At 39.6% G+C, this 14,675-nt stretch overlaps 1 protein-coding gene and 1 pseudogene across 1 annotated transcript; both read right to left on the reverse strand.

The window, feature by feature from the left end:
* Positions 1-1,213: 1,213 nt before the first annotated feature.
* LOC122085075 (serine/threonine-protein kinase WAG2-like) lies at positions 1,214-2,904 on the reverse strand. The gene has a single exon (XM_042653517.1). The coding sequence runs from the start codon at positions 2,741-2,743 to the stop codon at positions 1,310-1,312; it is 1,434 nt and encodes a 477-aa protein (XP_042509451.1). The 5' UTR covers positions 2,744-2,904; the 3' UTR covers positions 1,214-1,309.
* A 6,304-nt stretch (positions 2,905-9,208) lies between these two features.
* On the reverse strand, positions 9,209-14,099 carry LOC122085258 (annotated as a pseudogene).
* Positions 14,100-14,675: the final 576 nt, after the last annotated feature.

The raw sequence follows: 14,675 nt of genomic DNA on the forward strand, positions 1-14,675 counted from the left end.
CAAATGGGATCGAGTGGAGGCCAAATTCGATTCCTGGTGATGGCTGACAATCGGAGAGGTGAGACCATACAGGAGACTGTAGCCACAAACTCCGGCGATGCCATGGCTGGGAGCAACATGGTAGTGGCATAGGGGTTACTGTAGCAGAAGGGAGTCTACATATGTCATGAACAGGATTTTGCCCACAGATGCTATTGCTGCTGCTGGGTCCGAGGTTGGGCTGTGATATCTCAGCCCAGGCCCAACCTTATCAGGCTCAACTAAACCCTAACTGACCTGATTGGGTTGGGGCTAGGCCCTCATTGACCCCGTCAGCTCCTAATTAAATATAAATCCAAAACAGATATCCTTTAATTTAGATAAAAATTTTGAAAGCATTTTTTATGGAACAACGATCGATTTGGTGAGCGAGGTTAGGTTCCATAATCAATGTAATCATTGTCTTTTTTTCTTAAGATTATAATAACATATATATCATAATCATCTAGATTAGTAAATTAAAGGTTTAATTGATTTGAAAAAACACAAAAATACATGGTGTTATGTTTGCCTCGAATTCTTGGTCTGTTTCCATATATTTTGGTGGTGATCCGTATGAGATTTTTGTTTTTTTCTTCAGATATGTGATGGTAGTAGAAGGGACTGTGTACGACCCGATGGATCAACCTGACTTAGAGGAGTATATAATGTACTATCGTGTTGTTGAACAAGTAGTGAAAATGGGGGTTTTTCATGTTAGGGTTTTTGTACGAGTTTTCTTGCCACGATTTGGATGCTCTTGAGATAGATCTCCATTGTAATTTTTCTTCAAACATAGTGAATCATCTTCTTCATAACTCAAGGACATAACACAACTCTTCGATATGTGAACTTCGTTAAATCTCTGTATTGTGGAAATATGTATTTATTTTTCCTTCGTATTTGCTTTTATAATGTGTTTTTTATGGATCGAGAGAAACCTATGGCTATTGATTATTTGCCTCAAAGATGATAAGTAATTCAATCTTTTCAACACTGAAGAGAGTAGACACAAAGATATGAAGCTCAAACAGTATTGCTCTTGTGCTGTGTTTTTTGGTAAAGGATTCATCTCTTTAATTACACCATATTTTATATACAACAGCTGCCAATGGAGGAGCATGGAAAGAGAGAACACCACCCCCACCCCCCCAAAAAAAAAAAAAAAAAAAGGAACAAAAATGGAGGACTAGAATTCATGAGTGAAAAATAAAATTAAGCTACCTCAGAAGAATCTAGCTTACAAAAATAAACCAAACCCATTTCTTACACTTTCTGTTATGGTAGTTCATCACCTTCGAATTTCTCCTCTTCGACGTCGAAGATCACCCAAGCTCTTCCAAGACCAACGCCTTCTCCTTGACGAAGAAGATGAAGATGAAGAAGTTGCAGAAACCCTACTACTCACCAGCGACGATTTCCTCCTCGACTGCAACAGACCACGGACCTCCTCTGGTGGTCTGTACGTACGTATCAAGGGCCACTTGATTCCATGGAAGAAAGGGTGTTTCTTGATATCCGTTGCACCCTTGGCGCACCCTAGCCTCCTCCTTGGGTCCTTCACCAGCAACCTCTGTATCAGATCTCTGGCTTCCTCCTCTCCCTCTTCCCCAGCCACTGTTACGTCAGATTCCGGGAACCTAAATGGCCTCAATGACGCTATATTGCGCAGGGTGGCCTCCTTAGTAGGTCCCTTAAACGGCGTCCGCCCGTATAGCAGCTCGTATACGAAGACCCCGAAGGCCCACCAATCAACTCCGTTACCGTGACCGCTACCACTCAACACCTCCGGCGAGAGGTACTCGTGCGTCCCCACGCACGACTTCGAGAACGCGGCCGTCGGCTCCGCCACGAACTCCCTAGTCACGTCAACCTCATCCTCCTTCCAACCCCGCCCCCCAAAGCAGCTGTAACGGTAACTGTAATGGCTCTTCTTCTTCTTCTTCCATCTAAATTGGGTTGACTTAACTGACGTGGCTGTGTCTGTGGTGGTGGTGGTTTCGATGGTAGGGACCACATCGGCTTTAAAACACAAGTCAAAGTCCGACAACATTATATGCCCATCTTCTCTAATCAAGACGTTTTCCGGTTTCAGATCCCGGTAAACCACTCCCATGGCGTGTAGATATTCCAGCGCCACCAGAACCTCCGCCGTTAAAAACCTAACGGCGTTAAGCCGGAAACGGTTTTCCGGTTGTTTAAGAAGGAGGGCATGGAGATCCCCACCTGGGCAGTAATCCATCAGCAGACACGAGTAGTGGGAGACCTCGAGATGAGCATAGAGGGTAGGAAGGAAAGGATGATCGACGGTGGAGAGTATTTGAGCTTCCATCTGGACTTGAGAAAGCTTCTTGGCTGTGAGGACGTCTTTATCGACAACCTTGAGGGCGAAGTTAGCCCCATCGTAGTCCTTGAGACGGCAGAGAAAGACGCGACCCAGGTTGCCACTGCCAATGTGGCGGACAAGCTTGAGGTGGCGGAGGTGTAAGGAGCCGTCGGAGGAGAGGTTAGTGGCGGCATTGATTGCCGACCAATGAGGATCAGATCTCTGGTGGGGATGTGCTTCTGAAGTGGAGGTAGAAAAGCGGCACTCGTTGAAGCTTAGGGTGAAACTGCTGCGAGCACTAGAAGAGGCGAAGGTACGGTCAGTGGAGGTGTTGGAAGCACAGCTTGTGAAGCTGAAGTCTAGATCGGTATCTGAAGGGAAGATGACATCTTCGTCCATGGCTGCTTCTGCTGCTATAAATGAAGCCTTGAGAGAGATAAGAGTGAAGGCCTCAGGCTAGGGTTGCTTATAAAGGGTCATGGATGATGGTGGTTGTAGGCTTGACCCATCTCTGCAACTTATTAAAAAAAGTATTGGAGGGCTTCGTGGTTATGGCTGGAGAATTCAGATTGGCTTTGAAGCCGTGTTTACGTTGGAAGATGTGAAACAAAATTACCATTTTCCATAATAAGAAGCTGCCAAGACCCATGAGTTGCAACCAGTGGGCCCCACTCTACATTATGTGGACCAATGAGAAGCTAAGGATCTCCAAAGTGTGTGGCATATACGTGTCTTACTCACTAAGCTGTCGGTAGTAGGCGGTGATAAAGTAGAAAGTCAGAGAGTGCGTCCTTACTACGCGCCACTCTAACATTTTAATCTTCCAAAAAGAAGTGGAAAGGATCTCTCATATGCAATGTGGAACCTGTTGATGTCATCACCTTCACCATGTTAACCCAAAAGCATCACACGATACAATATAAAAATTAATTTTATAGAAAATGTTTCATGTGGAGGAGTGCAATTGTCTACGTATGCAGAGGTCAATAGAAATACACGAGGAATCATGTATCTATAAAGATATTTTCTTTATTTTATGAAGGCAGATTGATCGTTTCATCTTTTAAACACACTGAGCCACACTCTCCCATTGAAACATTTTTTCTTTTATTATAATTCTAATTTCCTCGATTAGATAATGACCTCATAGGTTAGACATGGAAGTGTTGGTAAAAAGAAATGTACCTGGTTAACCAATTATCGGGGTCAAGTTATAATTGTATTCATAACAGGATAATTGGGCTATGAACAGATTGTAAATGGGACTATAATTAAGTTGATCACGTTATAAATGAACTAATCGAACTGCCATCAACCGTGGAATGCAATTGGGTTTGGAAACTTTCTTACGCACATGTCTAGATTTGGCTTTCTAAGTCCTTGAGTTCTAAGAAAGAAGTCGAATCCCAACCTAATTGATTGTAGCTGGATCTACCACTTTTGGGGCCAATCTTAGAGACCCTAAGCTAACCAAGTGGTTGGCACGTGTATTTCACGCGGAAAACAGTTGGCAGCAGTTATTACCCGTCAACGTGACATGGCATTGCAGGTCGGTGCGGTTTGGCTGGGGCTTTTCCTTTCCTCTAAAAAAGTGCTAAACTGGTAAGAGTTGAGTAAACGGAGCCGGCGGCACTGGCGCTGACAGGTAGCCGACTTGTACTTTTTTACAATTTTTATTTAATAAATGAAGCAAAGTAAAATTAAATGAAAATGTAGAGAAGACTAGAAGAGAAGTGGGGAGAGGGGGTCGTTAACATTAATTAATAAATGGGCTGAGGCTAAATTAATTTTTGTATGATCGGGTAGGGAACAGGGAGTGGTGATGAAAATGGTATCCACCATGCGATATGGGCCACTGGGACCCATGTGAAACGTTTGACGATGCTGTCTGCCACGTGAGCAACATCCGCCCTGCATTGCCGCTTCGCACCCACTGCATCTCTCTTAAGTTTCCATACTAATCATATTATTAATCATTTTATGGTTTTTCCATAGAATATTATAAACTCTTCAGTTTTCACTTCTATAGAACGTGATCTGAGTACGCCCCACACCCCAGACTTCCTCTTTATGACGTGGTAGTGGGGGTGTATCTCTTCTCTTCTTTTTTTTTTTTTTTACACAAAAAATTGTCTTAAACAATCTACTATCCAATTCAATTCTGAGAGAAAGGGTAGCCCAAGGCCATAGTAAAAAAAATATGAGGGTTCATTAATATCTCTAAACCCTGAAAATCCCTCCAAATTCTGTGCACCTCCCGTTCTTTTTTAACTATTTCGTGAAGTCCGATCAAAAGTCCATGCACAGTCGCTTTAGTATCCTCTCTTGTCATAACATAATTGGAAAGAGAAAATAAGCATTTGCATTTAAATAAGAGAGCAGTAGTCCAACCAGATATATTCAGAGACGTATTAGACACAACAGTCACGACGAAAATATTATCAGAGAAATGGGGTATAATAGTGTCTGTAATAACAAAAGGTTCCAAATCTGTTACCTGCATGGTATTAGTCACAGACCCATTTGTTTTAGTAGTCTAGAAATTTACCTAGTTCAATATGTGAACCGAGTTTGGGGGTTTTAATCCAATTAGGGGTGAAAGTTTGGCCCTATGAACCAAGTTTGGGGGTTTTAATCCAATTAGGGGTGAAAGTTTGGCCCTAACAACCTGAACCCGCCTTGCCTCGCCAGAAATTTACCTAGTTCAATATGTGAACCGAGTTTGGGGGTTTTAATCCAATTAGGGGTGAAAGTTTGGCCCTAACAACCTGAACCCGCCTTGGCTCGCCTTGAGCCTGAATAGAGTTAGGGCCAAGTTTTTTGACCCTGAGGGAGGGTTAGGATTGAAAAACCCCAATACTGGGTCAGGGTTGGGTTAGGTTGGGTTAGGGTTGAGCCCTCAACCCAGCCCTACCTGACCTAACCCGGCCCAAAATTTAACCTTGCATCTTTATAATAGAAATTAGGGTTCCAATAGGTATTTTATTTTTCTATAATTTTTTAATATATGTGACATGAATGGAAAAAACATGTCAATCAAGGTTAATCCAACCATTATAGAAGCCAAGGTCAACCCAACCCAAGCCAACCCGGCCCTGATATTAGGGTCGGGTTGGGTTGGTATGAACCTGGCAGGGTTGGACCTAAACATGAACCCAACAGGGTTGGGCCTAGCTTGAATTTTGAGGATGATTGGATTAGGGTTTTAAGAAACCTGGCCCAACCCGACCCTGTTTCACTCCTAAATCCAATAGTGACTGAATTCCTATGTATCCACAAGAAATAGCAGGTTATGATAAATTTGTTGAAAAAAGAGTTTCAAATCCTTCTTCGCAAGGTTATAGGAATTAAATATATTATTAAACATTCAAACCGGAAAGAAAAAAAATGCAAACGTTCAATGTTGTATCACAAAAAATACCCCCATATTTATCTCAGGCTTCATCTGGTTTTCAAAATGGGTTATGCTCTCTCTCTCTCTCTCTCTCTCTCTCTCTCTCAATGTAGTCCTTAAACCCTTAAATATTGTGAAAATGATTATTAGAAAAATATTCCCATGCAGAAAATGTGGGGATTTTTTTTATCATGCCTCGCATAACTATAACACTCTCTTCTTCTGATATTTTCTTTCTCATCATTTATCTCATGGGTTCTCAATTGGCACAACTGCTTTTTGCATGATGATTTATGTAACGTGAAAGAGTGTCCCTCCCTTACGTGGGATTCTTTCTCACCCTCATCCCTGATCTTGTGAGTCCTCAATTGATGAAACTAATTTTTGTATGCTGATTGATGTGGTGTGGTGTGAAAGATTCTCAATGACTAGATGTGTAGATTCTTTTCCACGCCCTTTCACATAACTAACACACTTTCTGCCATGACCTTGTGGATCTATTGATGTAACCAATTTATGCATGCCGAATAGTGTGGTGTGAGAGATGGAACCCTTGTCCAATGAATGGCATCTATTAACGGATTGGCTCTACTTCTCATCTGTTGGCACATAGAACAAGGCCTTTGCACTATGGCATGAAGACTAGCAACCCAATCAACACATAAGAGTATGGGAAAAAAGTTTATTGAGCTGTAGGTGTAGTATACGTTAGCACCTCTTGTCTATTTCTTTCTTCTTCATTTGAAATGATTTCATTGTTCTTCAATGTACGATATTGTTTTATCTCACCTCATTGATGCACTCTCTATGCAACTATGCCGCTTGCTCAAATGACTCTCTCCTTAAATGTATTTAATATTTAATTGCTTCTTTTGTGATAAAGTGATTGATCATTATTTTTGTTATCAGTAAAACTTCAATATGACACAATATGTGTCAATACTTCAACAAAAAAAAGAAAAAAAAAATGTGTTCATATAAACATTAAAGGTTGAGGTCCACCTAACGCAAAGCACCTAGATTGGATTTGGGACCATTAATTAGATGAAGTATCTAACAATTTCTTTGTCCATTTATACTATTTTAATTAACTCAAACCAAAACATTCAAAACTGAATTATCTTTCATTCTATCAGTCACTTGTAGGAAAGAAACTTTTGCATTGCCATGGTCTTTTTCAGGTTAATACTTCTCTCATTTAAAATAATTTATTTTTTAGAAGTGAGAAAACAGTTAAAAACTTAATGCAAAGAGGCGAAGGAATCTCGGCAGTTCTAGAACCTTTTCCCATACTTAATATATGGGAGAGGGTTCTAGGGAATTAGCACGCTACACCAATGGCAGTGTGGAAAATTGTTTCATCCACATGGCCAGAGAAAGAAAGATAAAATAACAAAAAATCCACATGAACGCAAAATAGCTAGTACTCTAACGTCTAAGTGATTCTTTTCCCCCAAGAGACATGCGAGTTGTTTTTTTTTTTCTCTCATTCTTGTTGGATATTAGAAATGATTTAAATCAATTTAAATGTTTACCGATCGAGAAGAAAAGTAGAAATATTATTTCATTAGCTGATCAGTTAGCAAGGAGAGCCAAAATTGATGATATTATTGGTGTTGTAAACATTAATCTTCCTTTTTTTTTTCTGGTATGGTTAACCAAATGATTCTTCCCATGGGCTTTCATCAATCAAGGGGCAAATTCATGTCTTTGAAAGAACATCTATTAGTTTAATTCTCTACCACTTTATCCATGAAGCTAGAAATACAAATGGATGAGTGAGTTGAAAGAGCCTGAGATTGCTGACCTTAGTTTTTATAATTGAAATATAAGAACATCCCTAAGCATATTCATGCATCAAGACAACAAGAGTGCAGAATACAAGGCAGGCTTCATCCAACTCCTCTACTTTACCAAGTGCAATGCACCCAATCTAATTATGCTTAAAGAACTAATTCTCTAAAAAAAAAAGTGTTTCTTGTTGCAATATATTCCCTTTCATGTTGTCACATGGATCAATTTTTATTTTTGTTTCCAATCTTGGTTATTCCCAATCATTAACACAGATCTCCTAAAACTGTATTAGTGACTTAGTGAGAGCTTCAAATAATGGAATTTTTTATGTCAAATAAAATGAGAAATCTAATCATTCCTTAACTAGAAATTAAAGATGCCAAGTTAGTTGAGTTGGTCGAGGCTTATGGTTTGTCTGGTGGGCCCACCAATGAAAGGTTCGATAGGTAGAAGAAGATGCGGAAACATGTTGAGGCTTGGGGTAAGTGGGGAATAAATTAAGTTCTAGGATTTGGACAGAACCTGATTCCTCAACTTGGTTATAGACTTATAGTAATTCCCTACCAAAATTATGATTATTTGTTGTTTTATTTTAATAATTAAAGCCGTCATATGGGTGTGTTACATTTGGTATTTAAGTTCCACTATGTGTTGCCAAATGATGCTCACATGATTTGGGTCGTGAGATTTGTTTAGTTGGCAAGGGACCATGCCTAAGGAAGCAGAGGTTTTGAGTTCATCGCAAAAGAAATAGATGGTACTCACTCTAAAGATCAGACTCGAAGACAATCAAAGTTGAGACTAAGAAAGTTTTAATTTGTCTTCGAGTCTAATAATTAGAATAAATTCAATATAAATCTCTTGCGAGAAGTCCATTCAACCTTATCATTTAAAGGAGCTAACCACTTGAAGGGGTTCATGGTTCTCATGGCCCCAAACCTACCAATTCAGAGTGGGTCGGGACTCCTCGTCACAAAAACTCATTATTAATAAGGATTTATGTTTAATTATTACTTCTTGTAAGTTGTAACAAACAAAGACCAACCATTCATTTAAAGAAAAGAATACCTAAGACTAGGTTCATCATCGAATATAATCTAGTTTTGGAGGGGCCCTCATAACTTGTCTTCTCAACCTCCATTATTCCACAAGCAATGCAACTGCTAATTAAGCTTTGTATCCAAAGAAACAATTGCAAAAATGATGCTTAATGCTCATCGACCGCTCAAATATTAGGAGTGCAGGTGGACTTTGGAGCAACGATAAGGATGCTCCATTATGATCAAGTGGTCATGGGTTTGAGTCAGGAAATAGCCTATTTGACATTCATTATCTTTGTTTCATGGCCTGTTCCCAAGAATATACCAACCCTGTTGGACTATCGTAGAACTATTAGGTTTTAAAACCCTTAGGTACAGGCAGTATGACCCTGTGCCAAATAGGAGAAAATGACTACCCCAGCCCTCATGAAAGATGGAAATCCCACTTTGGTGATGCTTTCGTGCACACTCCCATTGACCACCAGGGCTGGTGTAGGGGCAAAGCTGCTGTTCAGGGAACCCTCTCCCTAAAGTAATATACCACCAATTACCCAGCATGCATAAAAGGAGGAAAAAAAAAAAAGGAAAGGGATGGAAACCAGTCGCAAAGGTACCAAACATGATCAGAGGGTGAGGTTACAAGTAAACTTGAAAAGCAATCTTTTTATCAGTTACCAAGATAAGTTTTTAAACTGCAAACATCTGAATCTGGGGAAGTATTTCCTCACTCTGCCCTTGATATGTGCAAGAGCACTTGAAATTGGAACAGCTCAAGGGCAACAGGAGAAGCCCCACAAATGCCTAGCCTATAAACCAAATGACCAAATGGTGTTGTTCGTAAAAGCTTTTGTATGAAAATTCCATTCCACTTTTCCATCTCATGTATTTGACTTCCTCAACATGGATGCCAATCTCAACATCTAAACCCTGAAATGGTGTGATTTGGCTAAACTTCTGCTGGTCCATGTTCATCTTGGGGACCTGCACTAGAACTTCCACTCTTTGCTTGTGCTTGTATTCTACCACCCCATTCCCATTATCCTTGAACAAAGGATTGGCATTCAAGACAACTGGTGCCTCCGGTGCGCCAATGCTCAAACTAGTAGCCATAGAAGTTGCTGGTCCAGTTCCAGAGTCCTCATTCCCTTCCATGCCAAATTCCTTTAGATCTTTTAATGGCACTGCCGGTAGGATTCCGAGGTTAGATGTTCCATGTCCATTTTGTTCAAAATTCAAATTCCCAGGCAGTGCATCTTGAGAATTACAACTTGTATCAGCAATCAGCATTCCTGGATTTGAAACTTGAACTCCAGCTATACTCTGCACAGGTAGCAAACCAGAGGTTTCAGCGTTTCCATTAGTAGGATCTGATTCCCCATACTGTGGATATTGAAAATTCTGATTCACTTGCACCACCAGCATTCCAGAATCCACAGCTTGGAACCCAGATTCAGCATTTTGGTGAAGTTCTGATCCCATTTGTTGCTTACCCTGATCCTTCCTGGACATCTCTATTGTCATATCTTCAACCAGCTTTTCAGCAGATGCAGTTTCTGCATTATCGGTTGCCTGTTTCAGTTTGGTTCAGTTTTGTTTCATCAGCCCTTTCTTTGGGGATTTTTCTTTTGGCCCATTTCTTCTTCAAACAAGCCTTCTTTGGTTTGAGAGCTTTTTTAGTTCCTTCCTGAGCATTATCTACCTCAATTCCCTTTTTCTTGTATGGAACAACTGTATACAGAGTACCGCCACTGGGCCACACTTCAGGTCCTCCAGTATGTGTATGTATTGCAAACAGAGCAGTTCGTGCTGCTTTGATCTCAGCTTCTTTTTTTTCATCTTGCTGCAGCTCCAATATACCGAATCTCCCCAATCTCAACAGTGCAAGTAAATGACATTTTTCCCGGTGTTTCATTTTTCTGACACACATATGATGGCATTGCATAATTCATCTTCTGTGCATATTCCTGAAGTAGATTTTTGCACAAGCCTGCTTCAAACTGAAACACAGGAAAATCTCAACATTAAGTACTCAAAAAAATAAATAAAAAAAAAATATATATATATATATTTATATATAACAAATGGTTTGTAATCAATAATATCATACCTATGACCTCAAACAAGATATTCTAGAAGAACTAACATGTGATTTATCAAAACGCTACCAAATCACCAAAAAAAAATCATTTTTGGATTTTCATCACCATGTCATAGTCAATCATGTCAGTTAAGAAATATTATCAAACACATGAATGTGATAATTTTCTAAAAGTCAATGGATTTTTCACTATGCCTAGCAACCACATAATCCGTGTTATGCCATATAATTGGCAAGAAAAAAAAAAAAAAAAAAACCTGACAACAACTCAGCCTTATCCCAATTAAATGGGGTTAGTTACATGGATCCAAGCAATGCCGAAAAGAAAAAGTAAAAGGAGAGGGAGCACACGACAACAACTCGAAAAAATCTCATCTAATTGGGGTAGGCTATATGGATGCTAGCCCGCCAATCAGCTCTATTCGAGGTCATACCTGGGACAAGTCTTAAACTGGTGCGTATCTTTCCTCACCACTTCTCCAATGATCATTTTGGGCCATTGGAGCATTATGAATCCCCAAATCACAAACAACCTACCCTAAGTATATTCTAAACATTAACATTTTGTATAACAAAACAATTTTCCTTTTTTTTTTTTAGCAACATCACAAAGAGCAAGTCATCAAGATGTTAATATGTCTTATAGGACAATACCCATTTTAGCTGGCAAGGAATACGCCAAAAAATATTTCCAAAGACCTAAAAAAAAAATCTTGGTATTACATATTCTTCAAAGAATCAATATCTAAAAAAGAACTAACCATGGTGAATAATGGATAAGTCATTTCAGTTCAGATTATTACCAATTAAAAATGCCTTTCTCCTCCTATAACCTTTGTATCACTCAGTACTTCAAAATTGACAGCAGAAAGAATTTCTTTGAGTTGGTAGGGATTTGTCTCCCAAATATCATCTGTTAGAGCGTCTCAGATTCATGCTTCTGGAATCCAAATTTAGAGTAAAAGTCAGTCAACCTATCGCAATCACTATTGTTTGACATCTTAGGAAAGGAAGGTCTAAGGATTTACAAATTCTTAAGAAAAGAAATACCTTCTTATGGGGGCAAAAGCAATAGGAAAAAGGGAATACATCTGTAACTGGGATCTCAAGATCTTTTAGTGAGCTCTAACAAGGAGTTGGTTTCTGAGGAATTATGTACTAGCAACAAATGAGATCATTGGAATTTGGGGAAATTAGGTGCATCTCTACCTGGTATTTGATATGGGAAAATAATTGACGTAATTAGGTTCAAGGAAGATGTATATGGTGTCAATCTAGCACTGGTTATTGTACTTGTCACTCCTTCCAAATGAAGTCTTTATACTGTTTAAGAGGGTAATAATAAGATGGTAGGACACCTGGAATCTGGGAGGTAAGGAACCAGAGGACAAAACAAGAAGTTAAAATGTTAAGATAATTTCAGATACAAGAAAGACGAGTGGACGTGGGAGAAGTGCCAGAGTCAACGAGTTGTCATATAACTAGTAGGCTGGATTATTGTTTGCTGGATAAAATCCTTTCAACCATGAAAAGGATCATGGATGGCCTATGGTCACCAATGGCTTCAATGGAGAAAAAACACCTGAACTCAACATCAAGTGGTTTTCCTCTGCCTTGACACTGAGTGATATGGAGAGAGAGAGACATTATGTCTTGATTATACCAGAGAATCCCCTGTAGCGAAACAAAGTGGACACAGCATACCTTGCTCTGGAGACAAGGCTTAAGATTCTTAGCTAGATTCTACACTTAATAGACATGCGCAGCCAGTCAGGAGTGAAGTACAGGGATCAAAAGTCCGTTCAGGTTTAAAGGGGTAGGAGCACAAAAAAAAAAAAAAAATAATCCATGTTCTAAATAAAGGTGAATCCATCAGCAAGTCTTTGTTTTGAATGAATAAATGGTGGCATTGAACGTAACAGACATCAAGGTCAGACTTGGAAACATTCACTCTTCATTAAGCCATGGTTTTTAAGCATTAGTATACCACTGCACAATAATGGAAAGATAACCATACCACCGGGTTTGAGATGCATTCATTTGTGTTCCCCGATTTAGCTAATTCCATAGGAGCAATTTCCGCAGCTGACTGTTCTGCTGCCTTACTATTGAAAAAGCCAGGTAGAGAATCATATCCAACATCATTCACAATCACTGTGGACCTGAAGCTAGGCTCATGGGAAGGACCTTCCTTTGTAGTCTCGTAAACAGGAGAAGGAATTCTTGCCTTCTGTGCATATTCTTGTAACCGGCTTTTAAATACATAGCACTTCAGTATGCCTGCTAATATTAGAAGCTGTTAACATAGACCAAACTTCATATACAAAGAAGGAAAAAGTTGAGCATCTTTCATTTATTTGTTTATTGATATTTTTGCTAACAAATATCTTTTAAAGACCTCCAAAAAGGAATCAGGTCCAAAAAGACCTCTATTCTCTTTTAAATAACCTGTGGCAGTCAAACATTGCTGGATGAGTTCCATTGAACTAAAACTAAAAGGATTACATGAGAGAAGCAATAAAAGATCCACCCGCCCAAAAAAATCCCAAAAAACAGAAGTCCAATCTTTTAAACTGGAACCCAAAGTGAACAAAATTCATGTAAGTCCACCTTTGACAGGAAACCCATTTACATGAAGCAGGAAAATAACTAATTCGGCAACTTCTTTGGTGCCTATGAAGACAAAGTTATGTGTTCTCCAGCCAACACACAGAGGCGAGTGATAACCATATTTCATGGTAATCCAGGTAACGAGATATTCTTGATGGAAAGGGAAAGGAAAAATGTAATGAACAATTAAAAAACGTTAAAAGGATCGTATAAATTGGAACCCAAAACTAAGTCTTTTAAAGGAAATCACTGGGTAGGGGTTGGGGAATCCGGTAGCAAAACCACTGTCCAACTAAAAATTATCAAAAAAATCGTATCTTTTCACCTACTTCCAAGTTCCAATACACGCAAATAATAGTTAACCCCAATCAAATTCACAGGATTAATTCACTTGGACCAGAATAACAAAACGAAGCAATTGCATCAACCAAAACCAAACTCAGTAGAAGAATAAAATGCAATACATTGCGAAAGAATTAAAGAAAGCCCAGATGGATTCACCATTTTCAATAAGCTGGACATTGGGGAAAGATGAGATAGCAAGAGCTAAGAGGACCAGGAAAAGATCTAATGTACCTGGGGGGCCATTACCGCTCGACATGTCTTCCTATTGTTTGGAGAAGCCAATATGATATTCTCTTCTCTTCCCTGTATATAGCATTCAAGCTATCTCACTCTGAAACCCAGAGGCCAGGAAGGTTCTCTGTGGAGTTAAAGAGTATCTCAAACTCAAAACACTCGAAGCAGCTTTCCCTTTCGCGCCGAAGAAACAGTTTCTATAAACTGCAGTCAGCAAGCTCTGCAGAACGCCAGAACCGAATCGCCACAGGCGGCAGAAGTGTGAGTTCAGGAATGGGCGATATTGATTTTGAGCCGTTGGATATTCATACTACACCACGTTTAAAGATCATCCGACGGTTGGAAAATATAGTTTCTGGGATCTTAGAACACATTTCATTAGTAATTCTGTTTTGGTATTGGTTCAATCAAACGAGTCCGGATCACATCTGACACTTTCCATGGGGGTGTGGGGACCACCTGGATGGTGTGGGATGAGGTTAAATAGTTACCGGAAGGGGGAGGAACCTGATTCCAAAAAAATGTTGAGGATACAGTCTTTCCCACAATAATAAAAAGGGCCCTAAGAAGAATGCCTTTTCCCAGAATAACGAGGGCCTAATAAGGGGTAGGAATGTCTTTTCAAGTGAAAGCATTAGCCTATGCCATGCACTAAAGACACCAATTTTATTTTTTATTTTTATTTTTATTTATTTTTAACCTTGAATGACATATGGGAACAATACAACATCTCAAGTCTCCTTGACACTAACCTGTTACACAGGATAGGTGTGGTTGCATAAAACCGAGGTTTACCTTGGCCTTGACCCATAGAAC

This window comes from Macadamia integrifolia, chromosome 7 (genome assembly GCF_013358625.1).
Source record: "Macadamia integrifolia cultivar HAES 741 chromosome 7, SCU_Mint_v3, whole genome shotgun sequence".
NCBI classification, from domain to species: domain Eukaryota; kingdom Viridiplantae; phylum Streptophyta; class Magnoliopsida; order Proteales; family Proteaceae; genus Macadamia; species Macadamia integrifolia.

Bases quoted from the DNA above. Each gene is read 5' to 3' on its own strand.
- LOC122085075 (XM_042653517.1), bottom strand. From the start codon at position 2,743: ATGGACGAAGATGTCATCTTCCCTTCAGATACCGATCTAGACTTCAGC.